The 19,088-nt window shown below is 36.6% G+C and overlaps 1 protein-coding gene across 2 annotated transcripts in view; it reads left to right on the forward strand.

Annotated features, from left to right (window-relative positions):
• Positions 1 to 19,088, forward strand: part of AGBL4 (AGBL carboxypeptidase 4) — a gene marked incomplete at both ends in the record, with an annotated part of 1,559,236 nt that overhangs the window by 807,291 nt on the left and 732,857 nt on the right. For both annotated transcript variants that reach the window (XM_080800716.1, XM_080800715.1), the window contains one exon: positions 2,779 to 2,873. In XM_080800716.1, the coding sequence (XP_080656842.1) occupies positions 2,779 to 2,873 (95 nt within the window). The remainder of the gene's footprint in view (positions 1 to 2,778; positions 2,874 to 19,088) is intronic.

The raw sequence follows: 19,088 nt of genomic DNA on the forward strand, positions 1-19,088 counted from the left end.
TTGTTTTTCTCTTTTAAGAAAACAAAATTTTAAAGGCTTAAAAAATTGCCATTGTATTTATTTTTGCCCTTTACAAAACTGGCTTGGTTATAGTTATGGTATTTTGGAACTTTAGTGAATAACTCAAGGGTAGAGATCATGGACATTTTACTTATCTTTTTTATTCCCTGGATTTAAATGTCAAATCTCCATATATTAATTGCATGGCTTTGGACAAATTAATTTACTTCTCTGAGCTCAGTTTCCACATCTGTAGAATGGAGAGGTTAATATTTTAGTTATAGAAAAATATTTAATTTTAGTTATAGAAAAATATTTAAACATTTATAAAAATGTATAAAATTCCTAGCCCTTGATATTATATAATACATCACACAATAAATATTTCAATGCAATAATACATAAATTTTGATGCTTCCTTCTCTTTCACTGCCTATGGATAGAAAAACTAGCCTATGGTAACCTTTTGAAAGTTTTCCTATTTCTCTGACTATTCTTCCTACCCTTGCTTTGGTCCTCATCCTCTCTCTTTTGGACTTATTTCAACGGTCATTGAGTATCTTCTATCCACAGTTCTCTTCTCTTTCCCCATCTCTCCTCTCCACTTGTAATAATAAACTATTTACCAAAACAAAGGCTGATCTCTCTTTTTTTAATTTTTTAAATTACTCTTCAGTGTACTAGAATTCATTGTTTATGCACCACACCTAGTGCTCCATGCAATATGTGCCCTCCACAATACCCACTACCAGGCTCCCCCAACCTCCCACCCCCCAACCCTTCAAAACCCTCAGATTGTTTTTCAGAGTCCATAGTCTCTCATGGTTCATCTTCCCCTCCATTCCCTAAACTCCCTTCTCTTCTCCATCTCCCCATGTCCTCCGTGTTATTTGTTATGCTCCACAAATAAATGAAACAATATGATAATTGACTTTCTCTGCTTGACTTATTTCACTCAGCATAATCTCTTCCAGTCCCGTTCATGTTGCTACAAAAGTTGGGCATTCATCCTTTCTGATGGAGGCATAATATTCCATAGTGTATATGGACCACATCTTTCTTATCCATTTGCCCGTTGAAGGGCATCTTGTTTCTTTCCACAGTTTGGCAACCATGGCCATTGCTGCTATGAACATTGGGGTACAATGGCCCTTATTTTCACTACATCTGTATCTTTGGGGTAAATACCCAGTAGTGCAATTTCAGGGTCATAGGGAAGCTCCATTTTTAAATTCTTGAGGAATCTCCACACTGTTTTCCAAATTGGCTGCACCAACTTGCATTCCCACCAACAGTGTAAGAGGGTTCCCCTTTCTCCACATCCTCTCCAACACACGTTGTTTCCTGTCTTGTTAATTTTGGCCATTCTAACTGGTGTAAGGTGGTATCTCAATGTGGTTTTAATTTGAATCTCCCTGATGGCTAGTGATGATGAACATTTTTTCATGTCTCTGATAGCCATTTGTATGCCTTCATTGGAGAAGTGTCTGTTCATGTCTTCTGCGCATTTTTTGACATGATTATCTGTTTTGTGTGTCTTGGGTTTGAGAAGTTCTTTATAGATCCTGGATATCATCAGCCTTTGGTCGGTGTTGTCATTTGCAAATATCTTCTCCCATTTCGTGGGTTGCCTCTTTGTTTTGTTGACTGTTTCCTTTGCTGTGCAGAAGCTTTTGATCTTGATGAAGCCCCAAAAGTTCATTTTCGCTTTTGTTTCCTTTAAGGCTGATCTCTTTTAACTCTATTACCCTTCTGGAAAGATTTTAGTATCTAGAGCACTCCACTCCCCCATTTTTTTTTTTTAAATGTGAGGGGGAGTCAGCGTAGAAAGAATTTTTTTTTTTTAAGATTTTTATTTATTTATTTGACAGACAGAGATCACAAGTAGGCAGAGAGGCAGGCAGAGAGAGGGAAGCAGGCTCCCTGCTGAGCAGAGAACCCGATGTGGGGCTCGATCCCAGGACCCTGAGATCATGACCTGAGCCGAAGGCAGAAGCTTAAACCACTGAGCCACCCAGGCGCCCCTCCACTCCCCCATTTTAAAAGTGAAGCCCAGAGAGGGGAAGGGACTTATCCAAGAACATATGCTTCTACAAATTGATGCTGAGATTAGGGTTGAGCTCGGAACCCCTGGCCCCAGCAGAGGATAACAAAAGGAAGTGCAAAAGAGGACATATATCCTCCAGGTCTAGTGAAAGTGGGCTGAACAGTTACAGAACTTTTTAATTTCAATTTTGCATTCAGTTATCTTTTCTGAACTTTAAATGCAATACTGTTACGCTAGTAATAATATTACTCATTTCCATATAAATTCTAGGTCAGCCTGGAGAAAGGGCACAGTTAATAATAATAGTTAAAATTTATGTAACATTAACTTTGTAACATTAACAAAGCTTGGTTCCAAACACTGTACATATATTACCTTACTTAATTATCATCAGTAATTCTAAGTACCCTAAGTACTTTATTATCCCCATTTTTCAAATGAAGAAACTGAGACATAGAAAGGTTTAGTAACTTGGCAAGGTCACATGGCTTGAGAGTGGTAGAGTGGAATTAAAACTCAGGCTTCCAGGTTCCAGAGTCTGTGCTCCTGACTACTATACTAAGCTGGCACAAACACATTGATATTCTACAGGCACCATTTTTCTCATCATACTGTTTGCAGCTATTTCATATAGCTTCTTCTATCCTTGCTTTATAATTTCCATTCCTGATTATCAGGAAGTGACAACTTGCAAAGCATAGTCTTCTGATAAACTTTTCCCTTTTTTTCAGAGAGTCATTTTCAACATTGTTAACTTCAGTAAAACCAAGAGTCTATATAGAGATGGGATGGCCCCTATGGTGAAATCTACAAGCAGACCCAAATGGTAAGTGATCAGAATGGGGCCTGCTTCTGGTTGGGAATTTGACCTAGGTCTCAAAGTTTATGTGCTGAATGGCTAGGGCTTAGCCTCACTGGCACTGAGGGGAGTAAGATGAGTTTCTTGATAGCTATGGTTTGGGCTCTAGGTCTAGGGCTCTTTGAGAATGCTGTAATAAGGAACATGGTTCCTCATATGGAGTGACCAGCATTCCATTATTAGGGAAGGTATAGTCTGTTATTTGGTAAACTTCCTGTTCTTGTTGGCCTCTTATCATGGTATCTTTGGAAATATAACTGAAATTGATTCTATGTTGTTTTTATTTTTGTTTCTTAGCCTGAGCACTGATGTTGTATAGAACATTGTATATAACATTGTATATATTTGTTGTATAATAACAAACAAATTTTTTATGTAATATGTTTTATGTAAAATGACAAAGAACATTGTTGTATAGAACATTGTATAGAACATGGGAACTACAGTTTAGATTTCCCTTGCTTTGCTTTTTTTTTTTTTTTTGTGGCATTTCTATATAGATGTCATATGCTGTGTGGATGTTAAAGTTATACTTGTTCATTGCTATAGCGAGGGTGAGGAGAGTTTGATAGGCTTATTTAAAATAGTATTAATTATGGGAGCACCTGGGTGGCTCAGTGGGCTAAAGCCTCTGCCTTTGGCTCAGGTCATGATCTCAGGGTCCTGGGATTCAGCCCCATATCTGGCTCTCTGCTCAGTGGGGAGCTGCTTTCCTTCCTCTCTCTCTGCCTGCCTCTCTGCCTGCTTGTGATCTCTGTCTGTCAAATAAATAAATAAAAATCTTTAAAAAATAAGATAAATAAAATAAAATAGTATTAATGGTAGTGATGATGATGATGATGATAACTACTCTCACTTACTGAGATCCTATTCTTTTTACATATTTTACATTTCTGGCACTTTTGTCACAACAGTTTTGCAAGGGAGAGCTTACATATTCCTATATTACAGATTTAAAAATGGAGGCTAAAAGATGGTAAGTATTTTCCCAATACCATAGATATTGAGAGGAGGAGCCTGTGTTATGGTTATTACCCCACAGTACCATCCAAACCAATCAGTTTTTCATCCATCCATTCATTTATTCTTTCAACAAACATTGATTGAATGCACCAAAATGAGAGTTTTTAAAGACAGAAACCAGTGTTATTAATCTATCACACTGTAGGTATTAATTGAATGCTTGTTGAACTAAACTGAATTCGTTATAAGAATTTACATGTAAAGTGCCTGGCACTTGCTAAGTGCTCAATAAATGTCATCTATTATTAATAGTATTATGTAAACCACTATACAAATGCAAGGAGTTGTTAATATTATTCTAGCTTTGATCCCTGTTCAAATTTTAATGCCTAGTGAGATCATCTCCAAATGTCTATATTTATAGAAAACTAGCAATTCATAAATATTGAATTGTGCTTTTATCTACAAATGATACTTGGCAATTTTCTATAAATGCTGGGCTGAGAAGCTCAGGTTTGTAAAAGTGTAGGCATTGGATGATAATGAAAACTGTTTATTAAAAGATAAAAGTATCTTCCTAGTCTTGGTTTTTTGTTTTTCTTTTGTTTTGCTTTTTTCTTGCTTTGCTGCATCAAATCAACTATACTGCTATTCCCAGATCTCCTTTTGACGATGGGTTCTGGACAAGGGGTAGGCCTTTGTTTTGAGTTTCTGAACTCAGGCCAATGGATAATAATATAGCACATATCTCTGTTAATAGGTATGTGTAGATCTGTACTTCAAACCTTGCCAACAAAAGGACATAACTGTTGATCTGATCATGAGAGTCCTTGAAATAACATTGTACTTCTTTTATGAGGCTCTATGTTGGGATCTTACACAGCAACCATAATCACCATTCCTTTTTCCCAACTCTTCAATGCTTGAGTCTTCTCTTTTACTGTGCTTTTAAAATCCTTAAGCTTTAATCATTTCATTTTGTTTTGTTTTATTCTTACAGACTATCTTTGGGACCTCTCAGATCTCTTGGCAAAATTTTAGAATATTAATGAGTCCTTGCATTTATATTATAATGCCTGAGAATGAAGTTAGTACTCTTACCCAGTGTTGACAGGCTCTTAGAAGCAGCCATTATCCAGTCATGGGGCTTCTCTAAAGGTCTGAAAGAGCTTAAATATTAAGAATTCAGTTTATTGTAGTTCACCAGTCTGGTAAGGTACAAGGTACCGGAGCAAATCAGGTTGTTGATATGTCTCATCTCTCATCTTTTTGACTTTGCTAACCCCAGACTTTGGATGCAAAGTTACTCACATGCCTTTAGTCCCCCTTTTAAAAACCAGACTGAGATACTGTTTACTTAGTAGGACTTTATAGGTCATCTTAATGTGTCACAGACTATTCTAGATATTGGGGATATAGTATGACAGAAAAGATCTGTCCTCAAAGGGAACTTTCTTTTTTAGAATTTTAACTGATTTATACATGCCATAATTGTTCCACTCTGGTTTGCTACTGGTTTGTTATGAGGATTGTTTCTGCCCCTTTGGTGTTTTCTGCTTAGGACTTTCTTCTCTTTCTTGTGTCAGTTACGTGTACCAGAACCTGTCTTCCAATAGTCATTCTAAATGTTCTTAGGGCAACACAAAAATTGTACATGACCGTTTGGCTCTCAGATTATTAGATTTTATTGGCCCTGAGGAGTTCATCATAATTTAGGATTCTAGACAACAGCCTGAGTGAGAACTGACAAAGACGTTGTAGATTGCAGTATTAGAATATCTCCTCTAGTGTTTTCCTAGTTCTGGTTTTCCCCAAATCCAAGACAACCAAACAAAAGTGTGATAACTATGACAACAGGGAGAGTTCAGCATGCTGTGGCAACTATTCAGCATTTAAGTCTTAACCTGCCCCAAGGATAGGAGACCTTCCCTAGATATGTTACTTATGCTGAGAACTAAAGGATGAATAGGTGAGCTCATAGGTGAGATCATATGTGTGAAGTAATAAAATGTGTTTGAAGTCAAAGGGATGAGACAGAACATTGCATTTTTTTAAAGATTTTCTTTATTTATTTGAAAGAGAGAGTGAGATCACAAGTAGGCATAGAGGCAGGCGGGGAGGTGGGGGGAGTGGAAGCAGGCTTCTTGCTGAGCAGAGAGCCCAATACGGGGCTCGATCCCAGGACTCCGAGATCATGACCTGAGCTGAAGGCAGAGGCTTAACCCTCTGAGCCACCCAGGTGCTCCAGAACATTGTATTTTTAATGAGAAAAGGCCAATATGATTGACACATGAAATTCTAAAGAGAAGGTGACTAGAGAGATAGATAGGAGTGATATTGAGCGGAGCTTTGTAAGCCAAGGTAAAGAGCTGGACTTGATTCTGAAGGCACTGAAAAGAAAATGAATAAATTAAGCAGGACATGATTAGAATGGCAATTTAGAAAGATCAGTCTTAATCCTTAATAGAGAATATTTCAGAAGGAGGGCAGTTGTTTGGGGGCCTTTTGCAATACCTTAGGCTACAGCTGATGATGGATTAGATTGGTAACAGTAGTCATGAAAACATGTGGATGAATTTGAGGGATAACAGAAGATTGAATCAACTTAACCTTTTGATTGAATAGATGTAGAGGATAAAAGAGAGATAAAAGTTTTAGATGATTCCCGGGTTTTCTGGCATATGCAACAGAAGGGCTGGTGGTGTCATTTACTGAAAAAAAGGGTTATAAGAGGAAAGAGTTTTGGCAGATTTGGTTGGAAAAATATGATCTTGGCCTTGGAAACATGCAGCTAGAAGAGCCTGAGAGATATCCAAATATAGATGTCAAGTAGGCTGTAGGGTGTATTGGTAAGAGACCCAAGAGAGGAATCTGGAGGTATAGACTCAGAGGCAAGAGCCTGTACATGAGTACCAGAATGGTGGGGGAAGATGTGGTCTCTCAGGGAGATGTATAGACTCAAGAGGGAAGATTAGGACAGGGCTCTGAGAAATTCCTTGGTTTAAAAGTCTGGTAAGGGATGAGAAACTCACAAAAGAGGATAGGAGGAACCGGCCAGAAGGATAGAAATAAAGCTAAGATAGTATGGTGTCATGTAACCAAGAAGAGAGGGTTTTTCTAAAAAAGAGTGAGTGACTAACACTGCCAACTGCTACTGAAAGGTCAAAGATAATTAAAGCCTTAAAATGCCCAATGCTTGTAGAGATGTAGAGGTCATTAGAGACTTTATTGTGTGCCATTTTAGTGACATGGCAGTAGTTCAAGCCAGCTGTGTGAGATAATGAGTGAGTTGGGGGATGAAGAAAGTGTAAAGAAATGGAGATCATAAATATAGATGGTTCTTTCAAAAGTTTGGCTATGAAAATTCAGGAAAGAGATACAAGTCCAAGGGATAGACAACAAATTAACAGGCAGTTATAATAAATACCCTTTTGAATTAAGGTTAGTGATAGTTATGTACAAATAGCATTGGTTCTATATTATTCTTAATGTAATGATAATCTTCAGGCTTGACCTTGTGAAATAAGAAACTAAACTTTGGAAATTAGATGCATTTTCTGAAATAATGGGGCTTTACCCTATTGTAACAAAAAATAATATTTTGTTTAAAAATTATAAATTAATAGATTCATATTTAAACACAAGTCATACATTTAAAATTAAATTATATCCCTTGCCCCCCATATACCTAATCTTCCTGCTTTATTCTTCTGTATAGCACTTATTACCATCTAGCAAACTATAATGTATTATTTATTTTGTTACCAGTCCCTCCATCTATTAGAAAGTAAGCCATGAGGGTTTTGAAGGGGCGGGGTGGGAGGGTGGGGGAACCAGGTGGTGGGTATTAGGGAGGGCACAGATTGCATGGAGCACTGGGTGTGGTGAAAAAACAATGAATACTGTTACGCTGAAAATAAATAAAAAATTAAAAAAAAAAAAAAAAAAAAAAAAAAAAAAAAAAAAAAAAGAAAGTAAGCCATGGGAATAGGGATTTTCATCATCTTTGTATTCATTTGTGTATCCTTGGCACCCCAAACTGTGCTTGGTATATAGGACACACTCAATAAATATTTGTTAAATAAATGAATTAATCCATTATTCTTTTGCTAAATCTAACAATTTATAAAATTTTACATATTATTTTTTATTTTTTTGTTTCCATGAGCACATTTTCACACAGTAGGAATTTTATATATATATATATATATATATATAATATGTATATATAAAATATATATACACACACATATGTGTATATATACACATATATGTGTATATATATATACCATTTTATATTATATATTTTATATATATACACACACATATGTATATATATACACACACACATATATATATACATATGTATATACATATACTAGAAAAAATTGGACAAATTGTTTTGATACAATGTTAAATGAACAGAATATAAAACGGTATATATATACACACATATGTATATATGTATACACACACATGTATATACATGCATACGTATATATACATACATGTATATATACGTATGCATGTATATACATATATGTATACACACGTATGTATATATACATGTGTGTATACATATATACATACGTGTGTATACATATATACATATATATATACCGTTTTATATTCTGTTCATTTAACATTGTATCAAAACAATTTGTCCTATATATACACACACACATATGTATATCCATATGTGTGTATACATATATACATATGTGTGTATGTGTGTGTGTATATATATATATATATATATACCGTTTTATATTCTGTTCATTTAACATTGTATCAAAACAATTTGTCCTAGTTTTTACTAGTGTTCATTATACCATAGTTGGAGAATTGTTTACTATTTTTATATATCATAATTTACTCTATCATATCTCCATTGGTGAACATTGTTTTTTAATATAATATATTTTTTGAAAGTAGATAATATTAGATAGACAGATACATGAGAGAGAGAGTTATTTGTCAAATTATTTTTTAGAATCAGTTCCTAAAAGAGAGATTACAGGATTGATAACTATAAGCCTCAGCTATGCATGCTCTCAAAATATGTTGCACCAGTTTAAAATGCTACCCTTGGTCTGTCTCTCTATCAGTTTTACTGCAATCTGGACAGCATTAAGAATTGTCGTTAAAAAAAAAAAAAACTAGTTTAGGAGCTGTAAGATGATCCTTTTGTTGTTGTCTATTGTTTTGTTGTTGTTCTCATTTGAGCTTGTGTCTTAAGAATATTGGCATTAGTATAGTCTTAAAACTGAGTTTCCAAAAATAAATATAATGGCATTAAAAAGAAAAGGTAAGATATTACAGACATTCTGGGAAAGGATGGAGTAGATGCACTCTTCCCTATTTCTCCCACTAAGTACAGCTAAAAACCATATACATTACTTTTGGAACAAACAGAAGACCTGAAAGTAGAGAGAAGAGGGAAGACTGGCTAAGTTTCTCAGAACCTGATGAATTGATATAGTGGTGAGTTCCCTGCATTTCATTTTTGCTTCATATGTGCTAGAATGGTTACTTGAGAAGCCAGAAACCTAGAAATGCCAATGTGCATAGACAAAAACAAGTCTTCCAAAAAGTCTTCTTGCAAACTAAAGACCAAAAAAGGGGAGGGGGAGCTCAGCCCAGTAAGACAGAAAACTTTGAGATAGTAATTGCCCACTCTAGCCAAAAACCAGGGTAAAAAATTGCCCACTTCCACCCTTCCCAACAAAGGAGAAGTGAGAAACCTAGACTTCCATATTTGTTCCCCCTCCACCAGGTGGGGTCAGAAAAGTAGGGAACTGGGAATTTCATTCCTGCTAGTCAGTAATGAATCCTTTCCTCTTCTCCATGATGTCAGACCACACGAGGAATCTGAAGTTTTATCAGCCACTTGAAGATGGGATTATTAGCGGAGTACGGGGAGTAGAGAAAAGAATAAATTAACCTGAGGATAGAACAATAGGAGAACTAGATCTAAGCAATGGATTAATAAATAGACTAAAAAAATGAAGAGAACCTCAGGGACCTGCAGGACCAAAAATCTAACATTCATGTCATTAGAATTCCAGAAGGAGAGGTGCAAAATTTGTTTGAAATGGCTGAAATCTCAAATTTGGCAAAAGACATACAGATTCAAAGACCTACAGATTCAAGAGAATGAGTGAACCCCAAATGGGAAAAAAGTGCGGGAAATCTAGGCCATGAAACATCATAACCAATCTAAGGAAAGAAAGAATCTTAAAAGCAGTGAGAGAAAATAACACCTTATCTATATTGGAAAATAAATTTGAACACAACAGATTTCACATCAGAAACCATAGAGGACAAAGGAAAGTGACACAATGTCCTTCAATACTGAAACAAAAGAACTGTAAACTCAGAATCCAATATCCAGCAAAAATATCCTTCAAGAAATCAAGACATTTTGGTGAAGGAAAAGTTTCACCAAAAGGAAAGAGTTTTTAAGACCTACCCTAAAAGAATGGGAAAAGGAAGTTCTTAAAAGAGAAAAGAAATGATAAAAGAAGTTCTCTTGGAATGTTAGAAAGAAAAAAAACATAAAAAGTAAAAATATAGGTAAATACAATAAACTCCTTTTTCTCTATTTTCTAAATTATGCTTGATGTTGAAGCAATAATTATAACATTGATGCAGTTTTCAATGTATGTAGAGGAAATATTTAACATAATCATATTATATGTGGAAAGGTAAAGGGACTTAAAAGGAGGTAGAGTTTTTGCTTTTATCTCAAAGTGGTAAATTTCAACACCAATAGACTGTGATAAGTTATGTATAATATAGGGTGGTAAGGGATAGTGGGGTGGGTGTGGAGTAGGGAACCCTATTTCAGCTGGTCCCCTGAATTGAGCTAGATATCTACCAGACCACTCTGAACACCCATGAAATCAGTCTGATATGTATGAAGAAACATCAGGACCTATACCAACAGAATATCTCCAGTGGCTCATTTCAAGGTATGTGGGGGGGGGATGTGATTCTGTGGGCAGATATTAGAAGATAAACAGAAGGGAGAGGGAGGCGCCATAAGCACTGGTGCCAGGAAGGTGAAATAACACAGGGGTGCCAAAGTGTCCCACATTAGCCTGGCACAGACTCACAAACCGGTAGCAGCAGGGAAAGGACTTTACTGCAGACCCCAGACTGAAACCTGGAGCTATAGGGGTACCCATGCAAACTAGGGGTGGCTGGTTTTAGAAGCACAAAGGGCAGAGACATGCCTGGACCTGGAAGTGAGGGCTGGGAGTGCTGCTGTGGGGTGCACAACCCAGAACACTGTGGTTTTTAGCAGCACAGACAAAAACAGAGTCAGTGTGGCTTGGAGGGCTTTCTGTAGAACAGACTGTAATCTCCCTGTTCAGAGACAAAGGATTGGATATGGTCACTTCTGCTCTGACTCTCAGAAGAGATGCAGAAAGCAGCCAGGGAAAGCTGCCAGAGAACAACAGCCCCTCCAAAACCATTTTTCATTGAGCCTATCCCCCTGACAGGGACAGAGCAACTCTGCCCAAACAGGGTTGCCTGAGTAAAAGTGCAGCAGGGCCCTGCTTCAGAAGACAGGCTGAAAGAACAAGAGGCCAAGAACCACAAATTCCCTATAAAATAGATGCATCTTGCTTGGGTTGTCAATTCGTTTGGATAGTTTGGATTCTGTACATTCCTTCAACCACCTCTCACCAGAATGACTAGGAGGAGGAACCAAAAACAGAGGAAAAATTCAGACTGTGACACTTCCACCACAGAACTAATGGATGTGGATGTAAGCAGGATGTTGGAAATAGACTTCAGGTAACAATTATGCAAACAATAGCTAGGTTGGAGAAAACCATTAATGGCAACATAGATTCTCTAAGAGCAGAAGTGAGAACTGATCTGGCAGAATTTAAAAATGCATCTATGAGATCCAATCTAATCTAGATACTCTAACAGCTAAGGTAAATGTGGTAGAAGAACAAATTAGAGATCTAGAAGACAAACTGATAGAAAAGAAGGATCAGGAGGAGGAAGCCTAGAACAAACAGCTTAGAATCCATGAAAACAAAATTGGAGAAATAAGTGACACCATGAAATGTTCCAATGCCAGAATTATTGGGATCCCTGAGGGGGTGGAGAGGGAGAGAGGACTAGAAGACATATTTGAGCAAATCCTAGCTAAGAACTTCCCTAATCTGGGGAATGAAACAAGTATTCATGTCCTAGAGGCAGAGAGGATATGCCCCAAGATCAGGGAGAGCACAGTGACCCCCAGGCATGTAATAATGAAACTCATGAATCTTAAAACCAGGGAAAATATCTTAAGGGAAGCTAGGGGGAAGAGATTCCTTATGTACAGAGAGAGGAACATCAGAATAATGTCAGACCTGTCCACAGAAACCTGGCAAGCCAGAAGGGTCTGGCAAGAAATGAAAAGAACATGCAGCCAAGAATACTTTATCCAGCAAGCCTGTCATTTAGAATAGATGGAGAGATAAAGAGCTTCCAGGACTGGCACAGACTACAGGAATATGTGACCATTAAGCCAGCCCTTCAAGAAATCTTAAGGGGGTTCTATAAAAGGAGAAAGACCCCAAGAGTGATATAGAGCAGAAATATACAGAGACAATCTATAGAATCAAGGACCTCACAGGTAACATCATGACAATAAAATCATATATTTCAATAATCACTCTCAATGTGAATGGCTTAAGTGCTCCCATAAAACAGCACAGGGTTGCAGATTGGATAAAAAGACGGGACCCATCCATATGCTGTCTACAAGAGAATTATTTTGAACCTAAAGATACATCCAGACTCAAAGTGAGGGAATGGAGAACCATCTTTCATGCCAACAGACTGCAAAAGAAAATTGGGGTAGCAATTCTTATATCAGACAAATTAGATTTTAACCTAAAATCTGTAGTTAGAGATACAGAAGGGTCAGAAGAGATTCAAGGGTCTATCCAACAAGAAGATCTAATAGTTGTAAATATCCATGCCCCCAAAATCGGAGCAGCCAACTGCATAAGCCAATGGTTAATCAAAATAGACATATTGATAAGAATACATTAATTGTAGGGGACCTTAACACTCCACTCTCAACAATATACAGATCATCTAAGCAGAAAATCAACAAAGAAATAAGAACTTGGATGACACACTGGACCAGATGGACCTCATAGATATATACAGAACACTCCACCCTAAAACAACAGAATATTCATTCTTCTCAAGCGCACGTGGAACTTTCTCCAGAATAGAACACACACTGGGTCACAAATCAGGTCTCAACCAATACCAAAAGACCAAGATTATTCCCTGCATATTTTCAGACCACAATGCTCTGAAAGTGGATCTCAACCACAGGGAAAAAGTTTGGAAGGAATTAAAACACTTGGAAGCTAAAGACCATCTTGCTCAAAAATGTTTGGGTCAACCAGGAAATCAAATAATGACTTAAACAATTCACAGAAACCAATGAAAACAAAAACAAATCAGTCCAGAACCTATGGGATATGGCAAAGGTCGTCCTAAGGGGGAAGTACATACCCATTGAAGCCTCACTCAAAAAAATAGAAAAATCCTGAATACACAAACTCTGTTTACACCTTAAAGAACTGGAGAATCAACAACAAATTAAGCCTATCCCATGCACAAGAAGGGAAATCATTAAGATTAGAGCAGAGATCAATGAATTAGAAACCAGAAATATGGTAGAACACATCTACAAAACTAGAAGTTGGTTCTTTGAAAGAATTAATAAAATTGATAAACCATGGCTAGACTTATCCAGTAGAAAAGAAAAAGGACCCAAATTAATAAAATTATGAATGAAAGAGGGGAGACTAACACCAACGAAATAGAAACAATCATCAGAAATTATTATCAACAGCTATATGCAAATGAATTAAGCAACCTGGAAGAAATGGATGCATTGTGAAAACCTATAAACTTCCAAGACTGAAACAAGAAGAAATTGACAACCTGAATAGACCAATAAATAGTAACGAGATTGAAGCAGGGACCAAAAACCTCCTAAAAATAAGAGTCCAGGACCTGACGGATTCCCTGGGGAATTCTACCAAACATTCAAAGATGAAAAAATACCTATTCTCCTAGATCTGCTTCAAAAATTAGAAACAGAAGGAAAACTTTCAGACCCTTTTTATGAGGTCAGCATTACCATGTCCACAATAGCCAAACTATGGAAAGAACCTAGATGTTCATCAACAGGTGAACGGATAAAGAAGATGTGGTGTATAGATACAATGGAATACTATGCAGCCATCAAAAGAAATGAAATCTTGCCATTTGCAATGACATGGATGGAACTAGAGGGTATCATGCTGAGCGAAATAAGCCAATCAGAGAAAGACAATTATCATATGATCTTCCTGATATGAGGAATTTGAAAGGCAAAGTGGGGGGTTTGGGAGGTAGGAAAGGAATAAATGAAACAAGATGGGATTGGGAGGGAGACTCTTAATCTCACAAAACAAACAGGATTGCCAGGGGTAGGGGGGTAGGGAGAGGGTGGTTGGGTTATGGACATTGGGGAAGGTATGTGCTATGGTGAGTGCTGGGAAGTGTATAAACCTGGTGATTCACAGACCTGTACCCCTGGGGCTAATAATACATTATATGTTAATAAAAAAATTAAAAAATTTTAAAAAAGGAGGCTTTCAGACCAGTATCCCTGGTGAATATGCATGCCAAGATTCTCAACAAGATCCTAGCTAATAGGATCCAATAGTACATCGAAGAGATTGTCCAGTGACCAGGTGGGATTTATCCCTGGGATGCAAGGGTAGTTCAACAGTCGCAAATCAATCAATATGATAGAACTCATAAATAAGAGAAGAGACAAGAACCACATGGTCCTCTTAGATGATGCAGAAAAAGCATTTGACACAATACAGCATGATACTTTCCTGATTAAAAGTCTCCCAAGTATATGGGTAGCAGGAACATTCAACTTCATAAAATCAATCTATGAAGAACTCACAGAGAATATCAATCTCAATGGGGAAAAACTGACAGCCTTCCTACTGAGATCAGGAATATGTCAAGGCTGTCCACTCCCACCACTATTGTTCAACATAGTACTAGAAGTCCTTGCAACAGCAATCAGACAACAAAAAGAAATAAAATCTATTCAAATTGTCAGAGAAGAAGTCAAACTCTTTCTTTTCACAGATGACATGATATTTTATGTGGAAAACCCTAAAGACTCCACCTCTAAATTACTGGAACTCATACACCAATTTAGTAATGTGGCAGGATACAAAATCAATGCACAGAAATCAGTTGCTTTCTTATACACTAACAATGAAACTATAGAAAGAGAAATTAGGGAATCTATTCCATTTACAATAGTAGCAAAAACCATAGGATGCCTTGGAATAAACCTAACCAAAGACGTAAAGGATCTATACTCTAGAAATTATGGAACAGTCATGAAAGAAATTGAAGAAGAAATGAAAAGATTGAAAAACATTGTATGCTCATGGAAGAATAAACATTGTTGAAATGTCTATGCTGCCGAGAACAATCTATACTTTCAACACCATTATGATCAAAATAACAATGGCATTTTTCAAAGTGCTGGAATAAACAATCCTAAAATTTGTATGGAACCAGAAAAGACCCTGAGTCACCAAGGAAATGTTGAAAAAGAAAAACAAAGCTGGCGGCATCACATTGCCTGGTTTCAAGCTATATTACAAAGTTATGATCACCAAGACAGCATGGTATTGACAAAAATCCGACATAGACCAATGGAACAGAATAGAGAGCCCAGATATGGACCCTCATCTCTATGGTCAAATAATCTTTGACAAAGCAGGAAAAAATATCTAATGGAAGAAAGACAGTCTCTTCAATAAATGGTGCTGGAATTTGGACAGCTATATACAGAAGAATGAAACCCAACCATTCCCTTGCACCATACACAAAGATAAACTCAAAATGGATAAAAGTACTCAATGTGAGACAGGAACCCATCAAATTCCTAGAGGAGAACATAGGCAGTAACCTCTAAGACATTGGTCACAGCAACTTCTTTCAACACACATTTCCAAAAGCAAGGGAAACAAAAGTGAATATGAACTTTTGGGGCTTCATCAAGATAAAAAGATTCACAGCAAAGGAAACTGTCAGCAAAACAAACAACCCATGGAATGGGAGAAGATATTCAAAAATGACACTACAAAGGGCTGGTATCCAAGATCTATAAAGAACTCCTCAAACTCAACACTCAGAAAACAGACAATCATGTCAAAAAGTGGGCAGAAAAAAAAATGGGCAGAAAACATGAACAGACACTTCTCCAAAGAAGACATACAAATGGCTAACAGACACATGAAAAAATGTTCATCAGCATTAGCCCTCAGGGATATTCAAATCAAAACCACATTGAGATACCACCTTACACCAGTTAGAATGGCCAAAATTAACAGGACAGGAAACAAGTGTTGGAGAGGATGTGGAGAAAGGGGAACCTTCTTACACTTTTGGTGGGAATGCAAGTTGGTGCAGCCACTTGGAAAACAGTAGGGAGATTCCTCAAGAAATTAAAAATAGAGCTACCCTATGACCCTGCAATTGCACTACTGTGTATTTACCCTAAAGATACAGATGTAGTGAAAAGGAGAACCATCTCTACTCCAATGTTCATAACAACAATGGCCACAATCACTCAAATCTCAAATAATACACTCCCTGTGCTACTGTGCTGTATGATTTTTCTCTAACTCTCACAGCAGAGAGGCCAGGACATGAGTGAAGAATCCTGGTGTTTGTGTCATGTGATACTAACATCTCAGAAGGAAGGAGTCTTTGTGATTACCTAGTCCAAAGCTCTTATTTTACACAGGAAGAAACTAAAGGCCAGAGAAGTATTTGTCCAAAGACTCCAACTGTTCTCAACAATTATATTTGAACTCAGTTTGTCCAGCTCTTTGTCCACAATATTAAACAGTCTGCAAAACACTTTATTGTTACAAAAGGATTTTGCATCATGATATTCTCACAATGGCTCTAGGAGGCAGGAAAGTCGGAGATTATCACCTCCAGATGAGGAAAGTGAGGCTTAGAAAAGAGTCACGTAAATAGTCAGAAACTGTCCCAAATCTGTGATAGACCTGTAGCCATGCTTGCTCTGTTTCTCTCTCTCTGTGTCTCTCTTTCTCTTTCTTCATCATGATAAGTATACTTTTAAATTCCTATCACCTATTTCACCCATTCTCCTATCCACCTCCCCTGTGGTAACCATCAGTTTATTCTCGATAGTTAAGAGTTTGTTTCCTGTTTTTTCTCTCTCTCTTTTCCTTTGCTCATTTGTTTTGTTTCTTAAATTCCACATGTGAGTGAAATCATATGGTATTTGTCTTTCTCTGACTGATTTACTTCTCTTAGCATTATACTCTCTACCTCTATCCATGTTGTTGCAAATGGCAAGATTTCCTTCTTGTTTATGGCTGAGTAATATTCTACTATATATCTCACATATTCTTTATCTATTCATCTATCTATAGACACTTGGGCTGCTTTTATAGTTTGGCTATTGTAAATAATGCTGCCACAAATATAGGCGTGTATATATCCCTTTGAATGGATGTTTTGTATTTTGGGGGTCTATACCCTGTAGTTTACTAAGTGGTAGGGTAGTTCTATTTTTAACTCTCTGAGGAACCTCCATACTGTTTTCCATAGTGGCTGCACCAGTTTGCATTCCAACCAACAGTACACAGTGGTTCCTATTTCGCCACATCTTTGACACTTGTTATTTCCTGAGTTTTAAAAATTTTTTAAATTTCAGCCATACCTGACTGGTATGAGGTTTTGATTTGTATTTTCTTTGATGATGAGTGATGTTGAGTATCTTTTCATGTATCTGTTGGCCACCCGTATGTCTTCTTTGGAGAAATGTCCGTTCATGTCTTCTGCCCATGATTCATTGGATTATTTGTTTTTTAGTGTTGAGTTATGTCAGTTCTTTATATATTTTGGATACTAATCCTTTATCATATATGTCATTTGCAAATATTTTCTCTTATACAGTAGGTTATCTTTTAGTTTTGTTGGTTGTTCCCTTCACTGTGCAGAAACTTTTTATTTTGATATAGCCCCAGTAGTTTATTTTTGCTTTTATTTCCCTTGCCTCAGAAGATATATCTAGAAAAATGGCTCTACAGCCAATGTAGAGAAATTATTGCTTGTGCTCTCTTCTAACATTTTTATGGTTTCACATCTCACATTTAGATATTTAATCTATTTTTGTATATTTTTATGTATGGTGTAAGAAAGTGATCTAATTTCATTCTTTTGCATGTAGCTATCCAGTTTTCCCAACACCATTTGTTGAAGAGACTGTCTTTTTCTTATTGTGTATTCTTGCACCCTTTGTCAATTATATTGACCATATAATTGTGGATTTATTTTTGGGTTTTTTTGTTCCCTCCATCTATGTGTCTGTTTTTATGTCAGTACTATATGTTTTAATTACTACCACTTTGTAATATAACTTGAAATCTGGAATTGTGATACCTCTAGTTTTGTTTCTCTTTGCCAAGATTACTTTGGCAATTTGAGGTCTTTTCTGGTTCTGTACAAATTTTAGGTTTGCTTTAGTTCTGTGAAAAATGCTGCTGGTATTTTGATAGGGGTTGCATTAAATGAGTAGATTGCTTTGGGTAGTATAGTCATTTTAACCATGTTTTTTCTTCCAACACATGAGTATGTAATGTCTTGTCATTTCTTTGTGCTATCTTGAATTTCTTCCATCTGTGTTTTATAGTTTTCAGGGTACAGGTCTTTCACCTCTTTAGTTAAATTAATTCCTAGATTTTTTATTGTTTTGGTACAGTTGTAAATAGGATTGTTTTCTTAATTTTACTTTGTGCTGCTTCATTATTAGTATAGAAATGCAAAAGATTTCTGTACATTGATTTTGAATCCTGCAATTTTACTGTATTCATTTATCAGTTCTAGTAGTTTTTTGGTGAGTCTTTCAAGGTTTTCTATATAGAGTATTATGTTATCTATAAAGAGTGACAGTTTTACTTCTTCCATATCAATTTAGATGCCTTTTATTTATGTTGTCCAATGCTTTGGCAAAGACTTCTGGTATTATGCTGAATAAAAGTAGTGGGCATGGACAGCTTTGTGTTCTTCCAGACTTTAGGGGAAAAGCTCTATTTTTCACATTGAATATGATGTTGGCTG

This window comes from Martes martes (genome assembly GCF_963455335.1).
Source record: "Martes martes genome assembly, chromosome: 4".
Classification (NCBI taxonomy): domain Eukaryota; kingdom Metazoa; phylum Chordata; class Mammalia; order Carnivora; family Mustelidae; genus Martes; species Martes martes.